Source organism: Enhydra lutris, unplaced genomic scaffold (genome assembly GCF_002288905.1).
Source record: "Enhydra lutris kenyoni isolate GAN:26980312 unplaced genomic scaffold, ASM228890v2 scaffoldscaffold43, whole genome shotgun sequence".
In the NCBI taxonomy this organism is placed as follows: Eukaryota; Metazoa; Chordata; class Mammalia; order Carnivora; family Mustelidae; genus Enhydra; species Enhydra lutris.
This window is the reverse complement of record NW_019154127.1, coordinates 11858682-11878940: the sequence shown is the minus strand read 5'-3', so window position 1 is coordinate 11878940 and position 20259 is coordinate 11858682. Positions and strand designations below refer to the sequence as shown.

Sequence of the window (20259 nt, the reverse complement as noted above, 5' to 3'; positions counted from 1 at the left end):
GGTCTGGCGAGCAGGATGGTGCTTGTGTGGACAGAGGACAGGGTACGTGAGCTCGGGGAGGACCTGGAAATTCCTCATATGGGGGCCCTTGTCCCCAGCCGATGGTCCTTCACCATCCTACCTGGGCTGAGTCGAGAAATCACGGGGCTGCTGGGTCACACTGAGCCTCCAGCTGTCACAAGAGTTTCCTGAACAGAGTCGCTTCCACCAGGAAACTCCAGGAAGAGACGCACAGAGGAGCAGGAGGAGGAAGAAAACAATCAGGCAACCCGGAGGAAGGCCCCCGTGTGGCTTGCCAGGATGCCACAGCCCGGGTATAAAGGCTGCCTGGGGAAGGAGCCTCCAGACCAGCCCCGTCCTCCACCCTGACTCCACTCCAGCCCCACGCCACCATGTGCCAGTCCAGCTGCTCCACGGGCTGCCAGCAGGCCTGCTGCGTGCCCAGCTCCTGCCAGACGTCCTGCTGCTTGCCCAGCTCCTGCCAGGTGTCCTGTTGCGTGCCCAGCTCCTGCCAGACGTCCTGCTGCGTGCCCAGCTCCTGCCAGGTGTCCTGTTGCGTGCCCGTGAGCTGTAAGCCAGCCGTGTGCGTGCCCATGAGCTGTAAGCCAGCCGTGTGCATGCCCGTGAGCTGTAAGCCAGCTGTGTGCATGCCCGTGAGCTGTAAGCCCATTGTGTATGTGGCTCCCTCCTGCCAGTCCTCTGGGGGCTGCCAGCCCTCCTGCCCCACCCTGCTCTGCAGGCCTGTCCCCTGCGGCACCCCTACGTGCTGCTGAGCTCATGGCCTCCTAGGACCCCTCCTCCATGCTGTCAGAAGTAGCTGCTCTCCCAACTCCTACCAGGCAGCCCAGACATCACCCACTTCAGACCTTCCGGACCCGACTAGACCATCTTACAGCAAAGTCACTTGATCCCCGGTACCCAGGTGGAGAGTCGCCCCCAGTGTCTCTGGCTGGTGTGGAGTGCCCAGCTCTGCAGCCCTGCACAAAAGTCTAATAAATTCCAGAGTGATCTGAAACCCACTGAGTGTGTGCACCATCTCTCCTTTATGCCTATCCCTGAACTGCTTCCTCTGGGCGTGGCTCCCAGAATCCAGGAACGCTCCCTCTGCGGACAGGCCACAGGTTACCAGATGCCCGTACCCTGGGGGTCCGGCCACTCAGGGGTGGCCTTTTGGGTGAGTGGGAGCTCCTAGCTCAGGCTGCTGGGTCCCCGGGCTTCCTTTGGTCCCCCTTGGTCCCTTGAACCAGCGAGGTTATTTCTTACTCTGCTGGGGGGACTGAGGACGAATCCCTAAATTTGGGGTTTGACCCCTTTTAGGTAAAAAGGTCCCCTGCTAAGCAACCAATATGCGGAGCCAACCTAGTCTCAAAATTAAAGTGTACGCCCTACAGACGAGTAGGGCTCTTCCTTCTCCCATTCGGGGGGACAGGGCTTTGTGGGTGACTTCCATGGCTCCCGGAGATGTCCACACCCTCATCCCCAGAACCGGTGAACACAGCCCTGCAGGCACAGCAGTTCCCCAGGTGGAGTGAACTGAGGGTCTTGCCCCAGGAGCTGTCCTGGATTGGTCTGGGGGCTCACGTCATCCCAGGGACGTGGGAGAAGGGAGAGGAAGGGCTGCCATGGAAGAGGAGGCCATGGGAAGAGGAACACTGGGCTGCGGGCTTGGAGCCCCATCACCTCCGACTCCTTCTCTCCATGGGCAACGGTAGCCTGCTGACGGTGTAGACTCCCTGCCTGTGAGCAGTTCTGCTGGCCTTGTAGATGCCCACAGAGCAGGTGGCACCGCTAGTGGCTGGGAGGGACAGGGAACCCGTCGTGCAGGTGTTCCGGGAGAACCCAGCGTGTGTGCGGTCTGTCTTGGGGGCCACGGCACAGACAGAGCCTCTCCGTGGCAGATCCTTGGGTGGCTGCCCTCCTGTGTGCCCCTACGTGGAGCCTGCACTGTTTTGGGTCGGGGCACCCGGCCCAGAACCTGCCCCTGACAGCGTGGGCTTAGCCCCTGGTGTGACCCTGGGCCACCCAAGAGCAAGGATGCTGGGGCCGCCCTGGGCGGGAGGTGGGAGACGCCCAGAGCGTGCACGGTCATCAGCACAAGGGAGCCGGGGCACACCAGGGTGCCAGTGGGGAGCTATTTGAGAACCAAGAAATAGTCTAAGAGGAGCACTGCGGGGTAGGGGGGTCCTTCCTGCGACGGGATCACGGATCCATGGATCTGGAAATGTCCATTATCGTGAGGTCATGGGATACGTGATGGGAAATTCAGAGGGACTCTTAGAGCACCTACTGTGCACAACTCTGCCTCATCCTTGGTCCCATGCAGACCCCACACTGGCCGCCTGTCTCCCCGTCACGGGTGTCCATCCCCTGCGGGTCATGCCCTCACCTTGCAGACACCCTCCCTCCAGGCACACCGGCAGCCATGGCGCCATCCGCCAGACAGCGGGGGAGGCCTGCCCCAGTCCTCATTGTTGCTTTTGAGGGCAGTGACCGTCCCGGTCTGAGACATGATGGTTATGGGGGTATCCGGGGCCTGGGAGCTGCCCACAGAAGGGCTCCCCGAGATCTGGAGGGTCTCAGAGCATCGGGCATTGTCCCCGCACTGTGTACACGTGTTAAAGAAGCCTCCCAAGGTAAAGACTCCTGTCCCCTCTGACTCCACCCCCCCCCCCCACTGCTGGGCAGTGGTGGCCGGCTAACCGTGTAGACTCCCTATCTGTGAGCAGCCTGGATGACCACGTAGATGTCCCATCTCTGATCAGTCAGACTGACAGTGTAGACACCCCTTCCGTGAGCTGTCTGGCTGACCATGTAGATGCCCCATCTGTGAGCAGACTGGTTGACCATGTAGACACCCCGGTATGGAGCAGTCCAACTGATTGTGTAGATGCCCCATCTGTGAGCAGTCCAGCTGATCGACTAGGCACTGTCTATGAGCAGTCTGATGACTGTAGACACCCCATCTGTAAGCAGTCCAGCTGGCTGTGTAGACACCCCATCTGTGAGCAGTTCAGCCGACCATGTAGACGCCCTGGCCGGGAGCAGCCTGGCCACCGGTGGCCGGCCATGCCTTCTTCAGCTGTGACCAACTTTCCAGCAGGAGCCGTCAGAAGGTCCTAGATGTTCTGGAGCCACTGGGCCAAAGCCAGGGGGCATCCTGCAGGGCCCCCCGCCCATCCCTCCCACGCGCTATTTTGGCTACACTATGCTTCGCTGGTGTTCACGGGAGTCTACATCCCTGACCTTCAGTCTTTGGTTACGGATGCGGTGGGAGCTTCCTCCACGTCTTTAACTCTGTGCCGTGAAGAATCCATCAAGGTCCCTGTTCATTTACCTGTGCAGGTGGTCACATTTCTCTTCAAACGAGCAAGTAATGGGTACAGGTTTTCAGTAAGTTCAGGCAGACTGAGGGATTTAAGAGTCAAGGTGGGTTTGCAACCCAGCCCCTTTCTCTTTAAAGGCCCCCTGAGGTTTTTGCTCTGTCTCCACCTCCCTGGGGTAGAGCTAACTTGGGGCAGGGGACGGAGCCAGCCGCTGTGGAGAGGTAGACACCTTCTGCTCCTCCTCCTGCCTGCCGGGCCTCTGCTGCTCTGCTCCTGGGGGCCTCTTCCGTCTGTTCCTGGCACAAGGGGTGAGTAGGGAGCCTGATGCTGACCTGGTGGTCTGACTGGTGCCCGCTTGACTCTCTAGCACGTGTGGTCCCCTGAGACTGCAGGCTCATCATCTTCCACTGTTCTGAGGATTTGTCAACAAGGCATCTTTTTCTCCCTGTCTCCCCAATCAGACCTTGAAGTCTTGAGTAGAATGAATGATGTCTGAACTGACCCTTGCACCCCTCTGGGGGCCTACAGGGATTTGCTGGTGCTTCAGGGCAGCAGCCCTTGTGCCCAGACCAGCATGCCGGCATTCCTCTGGGCGGCACCTCTCTCCGAGGGAGTCGGCGTGGTGCTAGGCACTGGACCCTCAAGTTCCCACCAGTTAGGTCGTGCTGCTCCTCAGCTCACCCTTAACCTGCATGGGTAGGGGGCCTGGCATGGGCTAGACCCCAAAGTCCCCTCAGGGTCTAAGCCTTGTGCAACCACGCCCACCCCCTCCCCTGGCCCAGGGAGGGCTCATCACTGTGAGGAAGGCCACAGGGTGGGGAAGGGACATGGAGTGTGCAGAGCCACATTCAGACCTCATCATCTCTCAGGGGCTTTGAACTTGGAGTTTGAGAATATGTCTTTATTGTTGGCTTCCACCAGAAAGAGCTCCAGTCTGGAGCGGTCTCTGGGCTCCGAGGAGGAGGAGAAAACAAACACTGGTCTCTAGGTCATGACACAAACATTTTATTGATTATAGCGATTGGCCTTTGTCACGTGGAACACGAGCCACCGGCCCTACAGAAGAGGGTTCCCGGGGAGCCGCAGTCCCCCTCCACTGAGGGACTGGTGGGCATCTCTTCTCAGGAAAGGATGGGCGGCATGTTCAAGTCCCCAGTAGGCAGCAGCTGCGTGTCCACCGACAGGCAGGGGATGGTCTTGGACGTCAGAGCTCCTGAGAGAGGACATTTGTGCCCAGGAGCAAAGATAGCAGCGCCGGAGGCAGAAGTTCAAGCTGGTCAGCAGCAGGACTTCTGGGCCGAGGCGGGCACACAGCAGGCCTGGCGGGAGCCCACAGGGCGGCAGAGCAGGGACACGCAGGAGGCCCCGCGGCAGCAGCTGGGCTGGCAGGAGGAGGCAGGGGCACAGCAGGAGGAGGCAGGCACGCAGCAGGCGGGTCTGCGCACGGGGCGGCAGAGCAGGGACACGCAGGAGGACGGTCTGCAGCAGGACGAGGAGCAGGGGCTGGGCTGGCAGCAGGAGGAGGCCGAGCAGGGGGAGGGCCCAGAGCAGACAGGGGTGCAGCAGACAGGGGTGCAGCAGACGGGCTTGCAGTAGACAGGGGTGCAGCAGACAGGGGTGCAGCAGACGGGCTGGCAGCAGTCTTCCTGGCAGGGGGAGGAGCTGCAGCAGGAGGGCTGGCAGCTAGACTGCTGGCAGCATGAGGAGGCTGAGCAGAGGGAGGCCTGGCAGCAGACAGGGGTGCAGCAGACGGGCTGGCAGCAGACAGACACACAGTAGTCTCCCTGGCAGGGGGAGGAGCTGCAGCCGGAGGGCTGGCAGGGGCTGGTGCAGGCTGACTGGCAGGGGCTGGACCCGCAGCTCGCAGGGGTACAGATGAGGGTCAGGCAGGAGGGGGCACAGCAGGTGGGGGCACAGCAGGTAGGGACACAGCAGCTGGGGACACAGCAGGTGGGGGCACAGCAGGGGGGGGCACAGCAGGGGGGCTCGCAGCAGCTCTCTGGGCAGTCGTCCACCTGCCAGGAGTCGGGGCAGGAGTCACAGGAGCCGGGCAGGCAGACGCGGCTGCTGTAGCTCCCGTCGCTGGAGCAGACGGACAGGGTGGACGCGGCCATGCTGGGGGCGGTGGGGCTGGAGGAGGCTGAGAGTGTGTGAGTGTGAGGGTGAGTGTGTGTGAGTGTGTGAGGTGCTGGTTTGTCTGTCGGCTTTTATACCTCCAGCGTGTGTGTGTGTGTGTGTGTGTGTGTGTTGTCCCAGCCGTCGGCTCACCACGCCTTCCTTCCTTGTTGGTCTGAGAGCTGGTAACAGGGAAGACCTCGTTAGTGCTGGTTTATTTTCCACAACTAGTTTTTACTCATTAAATGGTGAGGATGTTGTAGGACTCTGTTTTCCTGTCTGTTCTTTGTTGATCTCCAGAAAACTTGTGGAGAATATTGGAGGCAGGTTTTGCTGAAGGACTGCCATGGTTTCTAAGGTCACATTCCTGCAGGGTTTGGTGTGAGATCGGGATCCCGCAGACCAGCCCCATCAATGTGTGAACACTCGGGGAAGACTCTCAGGGCCATTGCACGCCCAGCTGTCAAGTGTCTACAAGGGCCGTTGAGAGGGTAAGACATGCACAAAATAGGAAAACTTGAGAGAACACACGCAATGTGTGTGCGCTGGGGAACTGAGACAGTTGAGGGCTGGAAACTCAGGGCGTTAGAACCCTCCCCTTGTCCCCGAACTATCATCATTGCTGTCATTTCCATCAAAGCCCAAAGGGAATCTCTTTGGCACATATATTGAAGTGATTGAATGGCCAGAAAATATGGGCAGGATGCGTGATGGAGGAAAGGTGAATATGAAATTTTAAAGTCCTTACAACCAAGGCAGGAGAGGGTACAAAAGAATCACAAACAAAATTGAAAACATTCAGATTCCCAAAAAGCATATGGAAAACTACCTGAACTCATTAATGAAGTTCGTCAAATTAAAACATAAATGTCCCATCTGTAGGATCAACTAAAATTTACCGTTAATAGTTTCCAGTGCTGCTCAGTGTGGGGGCCTCACTCCCAGAAATCCCCAGCAGGCATGATTTTTACGGATTGAGCCCATAATATATAAAATATATAATTCCATCCATTTTAAAGCGTACAAGTCAGTGACGTCTAGCAAAGCCACAATGTTGTGCAACCGTGATCACCAGCTAGATCCAGAGCCTTCTCATCCCTCCAGAAGGAAATCCTGAACTATGAAGGAGTCCCTCTGCAGTCCCCGTCAGTCACTAATCTGCTTTCTGTCCCTATGGACTTGCCTATTTCACACCTTTCACGTGTAAGGAATCACACAATTCATGGCCTCTTACGTCTGACTCCAGTCACTGAGCGTGATGTTTTCCAGGCTCGTCCGTGTTGTAGTGTGTGCCCGTGCTTCACGCCTGTTCCTAGCTCAGTAATATTCCAGCAAATGGGTTCACCACATTTTATTTCTCTGTTCCTCAGTCAGTGGACATTTTGGTCATTTCCACCTTTTGGCTGTTTGGAATCGTGCTGCTATCGACATTTTTGTCAAGTTTCTGTTTGAATTTTGTACAAGTTTCCCAAAACATTTTACATTTCCAGCAGCAAGGTCCGAAGCTCTCATTTCTCCACATGCTCCCCGGCACTGCTTCTGCTCTCTTTTTCTTCTCCTTCTCCTTCTTCTTCTTCTTTGTTAAATTGTGGCCACCCTACTGGGTGTGAAGTGGCATCTTATTTGGTTTTGGTTTTGCCTGATGCCAGGATTTTGGGCTTCCTTTCAAGTGCTTTTTGGCCATCTGTGTTTCTCCTTCTGGAGAAATGTCTATCCAAACGTTTAACCCATTTTTAATCAGGTTGTTTGTCCTTTTGTTGTTGAGTTACAGGAGTTATGCATTCTGGACACTAGACCCCTATCAGAGTTATGATTTGCAAATATCTTCTCCATTCTGTAGTCTGTCTTGTCTTTTTCTCTTGATAGCATCCTTTGATACATAAAGCTTTTAAATTTTGTGAACTCTGATTCATGTGTTTTTTTTGTTGCCTGTGCTTCTGGTGTCATATCTGAGAAACCGTTGCCAAATGTAAGGTCATGCAGACTTAACCCTATGTTTTCTTTCTAGAGTATTATAGCTTTATCTCCTATGTTTAGGTCTTTGATCCACTTTGAGTTGATTTTTGTATATGGCGTGAGGTAGGGTTCAACTGTTGATCCGTCTTTTCTCTGATTTTGGGCAGCGCTTAAGTATTAGGGATATGGCATATTTTCTGTGGTACCAGTTGTGAATATTATTTCTTCCTAACTTGTTTTTTGCCTTATACTTCCTTATGACATTATCATACCATCTCTATCTGTCCATTCATCTGTCTCTCTACCTATCTATTATCTATCCGTCTTAATGTAGAACAAAGGGAACACAAGATAATTGAAAAATTCTACAGTTCACTGAGGTTCTGCATTTCCTGTTTTAATTCTGGTCTCTTTACCGTACAACCAAACCTTTTACCCAGTAGTTGGGTGTAGTGAAAGCCATGTGTGAAAATCAATAAAAAGAAACATCACTAAAACGTATTGGGCGGGAGGCTGGGCAGATGGGGGCTGATAGTCTTACCACTCATCCCCAGTTGCAAAGCCAGCTGGAAGGGAAGCTACTACTTTACTACCCCAGCAGGAGGAAGTTTTTTCCTCCCAGGGCAACAGCCCAACCAATGAGAAAAGCCTCTACATTTCCAGCTCCCAGTTTACCGCAATGGACCTTCTGTTTCTCTGTCCGTCCCAAACTCCACCCCCTCCCCACTCCTCTGTAAAACAGCCTCCTCTCTTCTCTTGTAACTTATCCCAGATAGCAATTCTCTGTTAGTCCCAAATACACCCATCTTTGGCTGGCAAAATAACTAGCAGTTTTATTTTTAAAGTTAACAAGTGAAAAAAAAAAGTAAGTAATTGTTCACTGGATGAATAAATGCAGAAGTGCCCATTCAGAGTCAGGGACCCTGTTTCTCATTCTTCACAGTGTCCTCTGCAGGGACCAGAATCGTTTTTCACGTGTTTCTGATACTCCATCCATGCAACCATTGAACTCCTACTGTATACAAGTCAGTGTCACTGGTGCCGCTCCCGGATGCTCTCCGACCCTGTCTCGCCCACCGCACCTGTGTGCCTCCCTGACCTCCGTGAGGGTCTGCTTCTACCCCCGGCTCTCCTGGGAGGACTGCTGTCACCGCACAGCTGAGTGAGTCCTCAGTGCCTGGGTATGTACGGCCTCCCACGGTCCCCCAGCCAAGCTTCCTTACTGCGTGGGGGACACTCCAGTGCTCCTCATGGGATCAGGCTGGGCTTGACCTAAAGTCACACCTTGTTTACCTTCTACCGGTTCCCTGGTCTGCCCACCCTGCTCTGGACTTGTTTCCCCTGGAGGCTCTTCCCGAGTCCACCACTCAGGCTTGTGTCCTTGTCATTAGCTCAGCTCCTGGGAGACCTGCTTCACTCCTGGGGCCATGACGGGTGTGAGATGCCATCGTGTGTGGAGAGCTCCATGCCTGCTGGACGCCTGTCCCCTCCATGCCCTCTGCTCCTGCTGTGCCCACCCCACCCTTTTCCCCTCTCCATGCCAGAGTTTTCCCCATGACTCCACTTCCCAGCGTCGCTTTCGTCCCAAGCTTCCCCTTTCCAGGGCTCAGATGACATCATCTTCTTTCCAAACCTCCCCCATCTCCCTTAGCACCAACTGCCATTCTCCTTTCTGGGTCCCAATGCCCTCTGTCTCCTGTGCCAAACCATGGAGTTCATAGTTTAGTGGATTGTTTTGGTTTTAAAATTAATTTCATGCATATAAATCTGGTCTCTCCAACACGATAGCCCACGTCAAGACAAGATGAATAACTATTTCACCAACGTATGCCACATTCTAACACCTCCATAGGTGGTATTTTTGCTGAGAGGTACATAAAATCATGGGACATCTTTAGTATTTTTTTTTAAAGACTTTATTTGTTTTTTTGGGAGAAAGAGAGAGAGAGAGAGAGCAAGAACATGGGGAGGGAGCGAGGGAGAAGAAGAGAAGCAGATCCCCACTGAGCAAGGAGCCCGATGCGATGCGGGGCTCCATCAGAGGACCTGGGATCACGACCTGAGCCGGAGGCAGACGCTTAACCCACTGAGCCACCCAGGCGCCCTGCATCTTTACCCTCGGATGAGATCTGAGTCTTGATTACCTGTGACCTGTCTAGGATGTGTGTCTTCTTCAGCACTTTGCCCCAAACGTACCCACTGCGAACGTCACACACCAGGTGATGTGAATTACCAGAAACCCTCACGCTAACCCAAGGTGCCTAAGTTACTCAGGTATCACCAGATTCCTTTCTGGGTTTCAAATGCAAGTAAGAGTTCTTTCCTTCAAGCCCAAACAGCCCCTTTTCTCAGTGAAACTTGCAGGGAGCCCCTACTGCATACAAGGCCCACGGCTGGAGCCAGAGATACAGATCAACCGCCCGGCTCTGACTCCCTCGGGGCGGGGTGGGGCGGGGCACCCTGGGGGCGGCCGACCTCTGCGGAGTAGAGAGGAATAAGCCTCAGCTTGTCTCCTCCCTCTCCCGCCCTCGCACGTGGCTGGGAACAGTCAAGGTTGACCACAGAAGTAATAGAAATAAGAAGGGCTGATGAGGGGCGCCTGACGGGCTCAGCCACTAAGAGTCCGCCTTTGGCTCAGGTCACCATCTCGGGGTCCTGGGATCGAGTTCCACATGGGGCTCCATGCTCAGTGGGAAGCCCGCTTCTCCCTCTCCCACTCCCCCTGCTTGTGTCCCCTCTTTCGCTCTCTCTCTGTCAAATAAATAAAATCTTAAAAAAAATAAAAATTAAAACAAGAACTGCTGATGGAAAGTAGGAGGGGCAGATGAGAAGGCCTCCCACTGCTGGGGGGGAAGGTCGGAGTAGGGGAGCTAGGGTGGGTGTCTGGGGTAGCCCCGCCTTATGGTGGTGACCCGGGCTTAGGTTTCCCAGGGCGACCATCAGGGAAGGAGGCAGAGGAGTGCCTTGCTGTGTGACCTGTGTCCTATGTCCATTCACGGAATGCAGCCGGATGGGTCTGGCCTGAGGCTGAGTGTTTGCAGAGCGAGGGCCACAGAGATGGATCCCCACTCGGTTTCTCAGCAGGCTCACCCACCAAGTAGGGTCAAAGGCCTCATGGGACCGCCCTCCGGAGCCCCCAGCCATCCCCGGCTCGGCTCGGGGAGGGCATTCTTTCCCGGGTACGTGCTGGCACCTGGTCCAACAGACCTGGGAGCGGGACTAAGTCACCTGGAATGTAAATATTTGGGTTTGGGGTGACTGAGTTCATACCAACACCATTATATACTTCATGTGTGTTCTTGTACAACAGGAAGAGAAACAAAACACTTCTCTGGTTAAAAATAGTTCTGTTCCCTGTGGAAACACTTCCCTGCTGTAGCCCCAACAGTTCACGGTTGTTTGTCGGGCCAGGAAAGGTTTTCCAGCGAAATCTCTCTCCGTTCCACACCCCCATCTCCCAGCCACCTGACCCCCGAGCCGGGGGACAAGAAAGCACATGCAGAAGAAACCCTAATTTATAGCAAGAACAAAGAAAGTCAACCCGACAGGCAGAACCTGAGGCTGGGAGAAGCAGAGAGGTCCCCTCTATGTCGTGCATCTCAGTGGTGGACCCCACAGAGCCCACGGCCCAGACCACACCCAGCCACATGTCGGGGGCTCTGGGGACCGGCAGAGCCTCACAGCAATTCAGGGGTCAACTTTCCCCCTGGGGTCCCCTTCTGTGTCCTTTGGAGCAACAACACAGGGATGGCCTGCTTGTCCCCCGGACTTTGACCCAAGTCCATCCCCATCCCAGTAGAGAGCCTCCCGTGGGAACTCTGATTCACCGGCAAACCACACGCACCCTGACGAACCCAGGCCCCGCGTTGGGGTGGTGGCCCCCTGGTGCCATCAGGGACCCTTGCTCCTGCTACTGCCCCGCTCAACCATCCTTCCTGTTGGCTCTCCTTCCCCGGATCATGGCTTCGTGATTGCAAGCGGCTCCTGCTGCCCCAGGCCTTGCTTCTGTGGCCCGGGGAGGGAGAGAGAATGGGAGAAGGGGGTGCCCGTTTCAGGGAAAGAAAGGGTCCCCAGATGCCCCGGCAGGTTCCTGCATAGGTCTGGTTTGCTGGAAGTGACCTGCGGCCACCCCTCACTTCAAGAGAGTGTGAGGACCTGAGCACTTGGACCTGGGGGCCTTATCTGGCCTGTTCGTCAGGACGCAGGGGGAAGGATGCAGGGCTGGCCGCCACGGGTGTCCCCCCAGGGTAAGTGAGAAAATCAGCAACTTCACCCAGTGGTGGGGTCTGGGCTTTATGAAATACTAGATTCAGCGTGGGGAGGGGCCGGCCCACACCACCAGGCCCTGTTTGCTTTGCGTCTTGTGAAAATCACGGGGCCCAGGAACTGCTCACGTCCCTCCACTCTTCGTGACATGGGAACAGAGTTTTAACCTTAGAGAAGAGAGATCGCTGGGGCGCCTGTCGGTTGAGCGTCTGACTTTGACTCAGGTCATGATCCTGGGGTCCTGGGATCAGGTCCCGCCTCGGGCTCTCTGCTCTGTGGGAAGCCTGCTTCTCCCTCTCCCTCTACCTGCCTCTCCCCCTGCTTGTGCTCTCTGTGTGTGTCAAATAAATACTTAAAATCTTAAATAAGAAAAAAAAGAAAGAAAGAAAGAAAGAGAAAAGAAAAGGAGATGGCTGGATGCTGTACATTTCAGTCGAACAAAATTCTGTCTGGGTGGCCCAGGGATTTCCATGCGCCGGGACAAGCGTGATTCTCATGAGGCCGACGGAGGGGGCTGGCTCTGGACGGTATGGCATGTGGGGGCCTCGATGGGGCAGAGTGTCTGAGCGCGCCCACGGCGCCCCACGTGCCGCCCCCGCACCTCGCCTGGTCCAACCGGCTCTGGCCTGCTGGACAGGATTTTCAGCTCAGTTCGGACCCCGGCTTCCTGCCGCGGTCAGTGAGGAAACCAGGACACCCCTCAGAGCCACATTATTCCGGATCCGACTTCCCTGACCCACTGTTTCCTTGAAGAGTAAACCTGAATCCAGGAGTGTTTACTGTTTGGGAAAAACAAACAAACAAACAAACAAAAAACCCACGCAAGGAAAGAATGGCAAATATTGACACAGGCCTGGTAATGCCCCGGGCACTGCCCTGGGGGACCGCACGGGCCACACGGGAGCCGTCCCCAACCCTGTGCACAGGAGGAAAACAAGGTCCCTGACCTCGGGTGGGGACCCTCAAATGGGATATGTGAGGGGCCAGAATCCCACCAGGACTGCTGTCCCACAGCCATTGACAGAAGCGAGGCCCCAGATTGGGCTCTAGGGACAGTGGAGGACCCGGGACTCGTCAGTCCAGCAAACAGAACACAGAGCCCACAGAGCCCACAGGGTGCATGGTGGGTACGCGGGGTGCCCCTGGAAGGTGGGAGGGTGGCACTCCCTCCATCAGGTCAGCCTAACCCGGGCTCCGCTCCTGATGGCCTGTGGGCTGGGGGGCGGGGAGGGCCTGCTGCCACTCTATGGCCTGTCCCAGCGGTGGGCCAGGCTCCCTCCATGAGCAGGCCATGAGCCGGCCCCTCCCACCCTTGGCACCCCCACGGCCCCACCCCCCCCATGCCCACCCTTGGGGTGCCATCTCTAGCCCTCACCACCCTGCCTACATCCTCCTGGGCTCTGGCTCCTGTACCCCCAACCTCTGTGAGGCAGTACATGGCCTGCTCCCAGCAGGTCAAAGACACCCAAAATCGAAGGCTCCCCGGGGAGGGCCGGGAAAAGACTTCAGACAACGAGGCCTTGCCGGCCACGCAGACATCCTTGTTTAGCCGAGGACTGGTTGTAACAGTGGACCCTGGAGCCCAGGTTCCTCTCTGGCAGACAGGTGGCCCCTCTGGGGGGTGTGGGTGGCTGGGGCCCGACCACAGCCCTGACCCCTCCCTCTCCTGCTATCTTGCCCGTTTCCCCAGTTCTACCTTCCGTCTCTGCACACAGTGGATATCTGCAAGCCTGTGAACCCCACAGCAAGGTAAATAGTAAGAAACTGGGGCAGAGCTCCGCAGCTGGCCCCGGGGTGGGGGAGGGCAGAGCTAGGCACATCCCCACAGTGCCAGGCAGAGTGGCTCACGGCGGGTGCCCCGCAGCCCTCTCCCTGGCCCAGAAAGTACACACCAGCCACTCATTGACCCTTGACCGGCCCAGCACGGCTCTTTGGGCAGTTTAGCTACCGATGCTGGTTGTCTGATGGATCACTGTACAAGCAGAGACACAGTGGCAGAGATGGGGACAGAGGCGTCCCTGCTGTTAGTCTGTCACTCTTCGACCTCTCCCTCCCCCTGTCCCCTTGGCCCTACGCCCCTTCACAGACTCTGGGGCACCAATGCTCAGTGATGGCAAACATGTCCCAGTGGGGTTCTACACGAGGTCAGGAATGATGCAGAGTCTGTCCCCTGTGACTCTAGTTTGGGGACATGCAGATGTGGCCTGTGATTCATTATCAGTGGCTGGGTTCCAGCCTGTGTCCCGAGTGGGAGCACAACACTGCTGGGTGTGGGGAAACTCCCTCCAATCCAGGTCGGAAAGCCCAGATGGTCTCTCTTAGAGTGGGATGTGATGCTCGGTTTCAGTCCGGAATCACCGTGAAGAATAAGGCGATGGTAACTTTTCAGAAGGCCCAAGTGTGGTGCCTGCGAACAGGGCATGGGGGAAGCTGTCCCGTAAGGCCTGCAGTGACACAGGTTCCCGGCCCCGCCCCGGATGCCCTCTGGCCCAGGCCCGCCCCTGACTCACGGAGGAGGGAGAGTGCGTCCGCCCCCGCTGGCCCATCATTGTGTCCTTCCCGGGTGGACAGCGAGCTCTCTGGCAGGCACCTGGTGAGCCCCTGAGCCAGAGGACTCAGGAAGGGAGGTCATTATCAGCACAGCAGGGAGACAGGAGAAGGGCTGGCAGGAGCCTGAGTTCTTTGTGGCTGAGTGCGGTCTCTCACTCCACAGATAAAGAAACTGAGGCCAGCTCTGGCCAGGCCCTTCTCCTCAGCCTCTCCTTCAACCCGTCCAGAGCACCACTCTGCCCACCCCGCTCCCGGCTGCCATCCTCTGCCCAGTCCTCAAGGAGGACACCTGGTCCCTCTGTGCTCCCATAGCCCGCCAGCTGGTCCGATCCTTGAGCCCTCAATCCCCCTGTGGAAGGCAGGTGGTCCTCTGGCTTTCTGCAGCCTGAAATACTTACTCCTCCGCTCTTGGGGAAATGCAAAGACCCGGGCACCCATGAGGGCAAACATGCTGGGGATGTAGGTTCCTGTTGGAACGGCTTTCAGGAACAGCTGGAAGCAGGGGCCATGTCCCCTCAGATGTGAGGAAGCAAAGTCTAAAAGCCATTGACTCTCCCCCATGGCCAGATTTCATCTTGGCCTCTGCTGGGCTTGCTGAGCACAGTCATCTTCACCAGCGCGTTCTCTTTAATCACTTCCCTCAGGAGAAACAGCAACGGGCAGACCATCACTCCCAGACCTGAGTCCCTGCAACCCCCACACCCTAAATGTCCCCACCTCCACTGTGCCTCCCCCTGGAGGAGCTGCCTGCCAACAGACCGTGGGTAATGTTGGCCTCTGGTCATGGATTCTCCAAATTATGAGTCAGACGTCTTTTCCAGCCCTGATGGGATGACAGTAAATCCAGTAAGTCCCTGACGTTATGGAGCCCCCATTTCCGGGAAGCAGGAGCTCCAGCTGGTGGTGCAACAGAGCAAATGTGTCTTAGCAGGTTTGGGGGGCTTTTTTGGTCTCTGTGTGTGATTGTTTTAAGAATAAGCGACTGGTGGAGAAGCTTGCTGTGGACATGAGATCATCATCCATCATCAGATATGGGCTCTTCACTGCCACTGGTAGAGGCTAACTGTACCACCATTGGGACCCTATGATGGCCCCCACCCGACAGCAGAGGTGTGCACACTACGTTTGTGTTACACACCCTCTCATCAGTCGTTGGGCTTCATCTCACTTGAACGGACCTTACTGCTTATTCAGATCCAGTCCATCTCTCTGTGTGCTTTTTCTTCTTTGAAATAAATAACCCCACTTCCTGTTGTTTGAAGATGGGCAGGTTATGAAGAGTCATCTTGAATGGATTCCAAAGAATACAAACGAACTACTGTTGCAGTGTGAGTCATAAATTAACACTTTGGTCTTTGAGTCTGTTAAAGTGAACAGCTGTGGATTGTATACACTGAGACATAAGTGTTTGAAGTATGGAGCGCTGTTTGAGACTCAGAGGAATATCTTAATGAGAAGAGAGCACATGGTAACGCATGTTTTTTTTGGTTAGGGATTTGAGTGAGTTCCACTTCTGTTTACTTGGAATGAATGTCTTTGAAAACTGCTTGAAGGAATGGGAGCCCTAACAAGGTGATAAAATGGTACGGATGAAAAACTAGGAGAAGATGGAAACCTGGAGAGGAACAGTCAGCACAGGGTGCTGCCTATATCCTGGGGTGTTTGTGGATTCAGGAAGAGGAGGCCAAGCAGCTGAGCCACACTTTGGCTGTCTTGTGAGACAGGAGGTCAAGAGCAGGAATCCAGGCCTGCCAGCTTCGTGTTTTCATAAATCCTTGAAGGCCAGAGTTGGGAACCCCATGGGTCACACCCTAAAGGTCAGGAGGAAGGAAAAGTAACTTGGCCCCCACATGGACCATTGCTCAGCTTCAAGTCACCCAACTGGTCCCAAGTATGTCAACCACTGAAATTGTATTAAGGTGATCCCAAGTTGGTGATATCTCCAAGTAGCTGGGTGAAATAAAAGACAATCCTGTCTGGAGAAAGGAAACATGCTACCAGGACTCACATTATTTCTGAGAGGTCTCTGAAATACAGTGTTTGGCACTCTATCAAAGATAACCGAAACACAAAGAGACAAGATGACATAAATGAGAACTAGCAAAGAGAACAGACAATAGAAAGAGGGACGCAGGGGCTCTAAATAAAAGAACAATCAGACACAATTTCTAAAGTAATTATGCTTATGGATTCAAGATTATAAAAGGCAAGATTTAAACTTTTAGCAGAGAACTGAAAACTTTTTTAAAAAGCGAGAAAATTTTGGAACAAAAGAAACATGCTGGAACTGAAAAATGCATCACAAATTGAGAATGCAATTAGTGTGTTTTATAGCAGGTTAGATCCAGCTGAAGAGTGAATTAAAAACTGGAAGGTAAGCCAAAAGAAAATATCCAGATCCAAGCAAGCAGAGACAAAAGATGGAAAAGACGAAAAAGGGTACTAGACATAGAGGTTGCAATGAAAGTGAAGCATTTCAGAAGGAAAGGAGAGAATGGACAGAGCAATATTTGAAGAAATAGCAGTTGAGAAGGTAATTTATTTTTCTCTTTGTTTTATAGGGAACTGAGCTCATAGTTCTCTTCTTTCTTCATAGGAAGCTGAAGTGCTTTAAAAAAATACTCGATCATCACTATCAGATAACCAGAATGAAAAGACAATTTGAAAGATATGGAAACAGAAGAACTTAAAGCAGGCCTAAAAACTTATTTTCAACTATCATTCTTTATTTTACTAATAAGTGAATAATAAAAATAGTATTATTTTAGCTAACACATGAAGAGTAACTGTTTTGGTGCTTTGGGAACATAGGTGAGCATCTGTCAAGCACCTGAAACTAAAAAAAAAAAACAAAAAACAAAAACTAAGAGTGTCCTCTGACAGTAAAACTGAAACACAAGTAGCTCATGAGGGTGAAGATATGCAAAACTTTCTTAATTGTATGGAATAGCTCCCGGAAAGCTTGACTTGGCAATGACCTGAATGACGTAATGCCTTAAATAGGCTCTACACCCAACATGGGGCTCAAACTCACAACCTCTAGATCTAGAGTCACATGCTCTACGAACTGAGCCAGCCAGGTGCCCTGACAATAACCTGAATGATGGACTATCTTAATCTGATTAAGTGTGAAAGCATGGCAGGTTTATCAGCCAAAGGAAGCAGAGAATAGAGATGGTCACAGAGACAGATGCTGACTAGACTCATAAAGCATAGTCCAGGGCGAGGACTGTAACCATTCCAGTATACCAGACAAGACTATCCCATGAAATCATCTTGTACATCCCATTCATTCAACTAACTCCTTTGTTTTGGGTCCAGATCTACCATTGCAATTTTCTGGTTAGGGTTTGGTTTCCCAAGCTGAGTGTCTAGAGTGAAAAAAATCATTCCTTGGGCAATAATATACATTATTATAAATTGTAAGTTAGAGCTACAGTTTATACATCAGTCTCTGTTACATCGATTAATGTGAGTCTACTGCTGCAGAAGCATCAACCCAAAAGCCAGGGGTATGGTAGTGAACAGAAGGGCCATCTGTACCCCAGTGTTCACAGCAGCAATGGCCACAGTCGTCAAACTGTGGAGAGAGCCAAGATGCCCTTCAACAGTTGAATGAATAAAGAAGATGTGGTCCATATATACAATGGAGTATGATGCCTCCATCAAAAAGGATGAATACCCAACTTTTGTATCAACATGGATGGGACTGGAGGAGATTTGCTGAGTGAAATAAGTCAAGGAGAGAGAATCAATTATCAAAGGGTTTCACTTATTTGTGGAGCATAAGGAATAACATGGAGGACATTGGGTGAAGGAGAGGAGAAGTGAGTTGGGGGAAATCAGAGAGGGATATGAACCATGAGAGACTGTGGACTCTGAGAAACAAACTGAGGGTTTTGGAGGGGTGGGGGGTGAGGGGTTAGGTGAGACTGGTGGTGGGTATTAAGGAGGGCATGTATTGCATGGAGTACTGTGTGTGGTGTATAAACAAGGAATTCTGGAACACTGGAAAAAAGCTAGGGGTCTGAATCCATAAGGCTAGGGGCCAATATCTAGACCATGTAATGTTTACAAAAATATACCCAACTGTACATCCTTTTAGATTTGTTCATCATTCTCTGGCTACAGCCCTGGTGCCATTATTGGCTAAAAAAGGTCTTATTTTTCTAAATGTATTTTTTAAAAGTTAAAGCAATATGATTACACACAATGTAGGGTCATCACAAAACAGCTTATCTCTCCCTCATCCCTACCCATTCCAATCCCCAAAGGCTATAAGGTTACCTCATTTCTTTTGGAATTTACTATCATAACTTTTAAATACTGAGTCTATTCTATTTATTATTTTACTGATTTATGTGGAAGAAAAAACTGAAAATATGGTGTGCCTCTACTTGTAAAGGGTTTTCCTTGCCTTTATTTGTTTGTTTATTTAATTTTAAAGATTTTATTTATTTATTTGACAGAGAGAGAGAGAGAACATAAGCAGGGGAGTGGCAGGCAGAAGGAGAGGCAGGAGCAGGCTCCCCACAGAGCAGAGAGCCCAATGTGGGGCTCAATTCCAGACCTTGGAATCAAGACCTGAGCCAAAGACAGATGCTTGACAACTGAGCCACCCAGATGCTCCTCCTTGCCTTTATTTATAATTCGATTTTTGAAATTCTGTGTCAACAACTAGAATGATATTTTATATACGTCTTCCTTTTCTCTGATAGCTTCTCTTTCATAACCTGTTGTCTTTGCTTTATGAAGGCAATAATTTTAATCTCAAAAAAGGCATTCATGATAATTTTTTAAAAAGAATTTATTTTTTTATTTGACAGACAGAGATCACAAGCAGGTAGAGAAGCAGGCAGAGAGAGAGGAGGAAGCAGGCTCCCCGCTGAGCAGAGAGCCTGATGCGGGGCTTGATTCCAGGACCCTGGGATCATGACCTGAGCCAAAGGCAGAGGCTTTAACCCATTGAGCCACCCAGGCACCCCTCGTGATAATTTAAAAAAAAAAAATGTTCTATTCACAGAATAATTTCTGCATCCTTCACATTGTTCAATTCTGTTGATTTATTTGTTTTATCTTTACTGGTAAAATACAGCTTTTCTGGAAAGTCAAGGAAAACTGGGATCTACACTTGGACTTCTGGTTGGCAGACTCTTAAAGTGGCCCCTGCAACCCCCCACTCCCAGCCCTGGGGTTCACACCCTGTGCAATGCTCTCCCCTCAAGTGTGGAGAGATGCACACCTTGCTTCTAACCAACTGAACACAACAGTGCGTCTGCAGGTATGTGACTCCAATCACATAAGCCTTCAGCATTCTTGTTGGAGCCCCTCCCTCTCTGTCTTCCTTCCCCCTTTCTCTCCCTCCTCCCCTCCACCCCAGCCTTGCTCTCACTCTCTTGCTGGCTTTGAGGAAAGAAGCAGTCATGGAGAACAACCCTCCATGGCAAGAATCTGGGGGTGGCTCTAGGGGTTGAAGGTGGTCTCTGGCCAGCAGCCCATGAGATACTGAGGCTCAGCCAGACAACCAGGAGGAACTGTGCAGTCAGAGTGGGCTTGGAAGGGATCCTTCCCCAGTCAAACTTCGGATGAGAACACAGGTAATCTGGCACCTTGATTACAGCCTGCCTAAGACTCTGCACAGAGACTCCAGCTAACATGTGCTTGGATTCTATTTATTACTGAAGCATTAACAACTTTATAGGAAACTATGTTTCTGAAACTTGAAGACTATAACCATACTGAGTTTGCCAAGTTATAGCAGCTTTTTTATATATTCTGGATACAAGTCCTTTGTCAGATATTTATATGAGAAATATTGTCTCCCAGTCTCTCTGTCACCAGTCAATTTGCTTCACGATTTTTATTGGAAGATTCTGAATGAAATCTAATGGTCAACTTTTTTCCCTCTTGTCCAGGGCTTTCAGTGTCCTGCCTAAAAAGTCTTTGCCTGCCCAAAGACAGAAGTTGGCAATTTTAGTTATTACATTTAAGTCAATAATCCCCGGTGCATTAATTTTTCTGCATGGCACAGGGGAGGAGCAGAGGCTCA

At 52.6% G+C, this 20259-nt stretch overlaps 2 protein-coding genes across 3 annotated transcripts; one reads left to right on the top strand and one right to left on the bottom strand.

Moving 5' to 3' along the window:
• The first annotated feature begins 392 nt into the window (after positions 1 to 392).
• Positions 393 to 773, top strand: LOC111155798 (keratin-associated protein 12-1-like). The gene is made up of 2 exons (XM_022516204.1): positions 393 to 485; positions 576 to 773. Exons 1-2 carry the CDS (start codon positions 393 to 395, stop codon positions 771 to 773), a joined length of 291 nt encoding a protein of 96 aa, XP_022371912.1.
• A 3827-nt stretch (positions 774 to 4600) lies between these two features.
• LOC111155791 (keratin-associated protein 10-3-like) lies at positions 4601 to 10700 on the bottom strand. 2 transcript variants are annotated; one of them, XM_022516196.1, is made up of 2 exons: positions 10681 to 10700; positions 4601 to 5438 (listed from the first exon to the last, which is right to left on the bottom strand). In XM_022516196.1, exons 1-2 carry the CDS (start codon positions 10683 to 10685, stop codon positions 4601 to 4603), a joined length of 843 nt encoding a protein of 280 aa, XP_022371904.1. In that variant the 5' UTR covers positions 10686 to 10700. The 2 variants fall into 2 exon arrangements, with proteins under 2 accessions (XP_022371904.1, XP_022371903.1); XM_022516195.1 differs by lacking the exon at positions 10681 to 10700 and having other exon boundaries at positions 4601 to 5031; positions 5113 to 5437.
• Positions 10701 to 20259: the final 9559 nt, after the last annotated feature.

Excerpts from the sequence above, each read along its gene's own strand:
- LOC111155798 (XM_022516204.1), top strand. The coding sequence starts at position 393 with ATGTGCCAGTCCAGCTGCTCCACGGGCTGCCAGCAGGCCTGCTGCGTG. Across the intron at positions 486-575 it reads GCTTGCCCAGCTCCTGCCAG|CCAGCCGTGTGCGTGCCCAT; the intron begins GTGTCCTGTTGC and ends GTGAGCTGTAAG.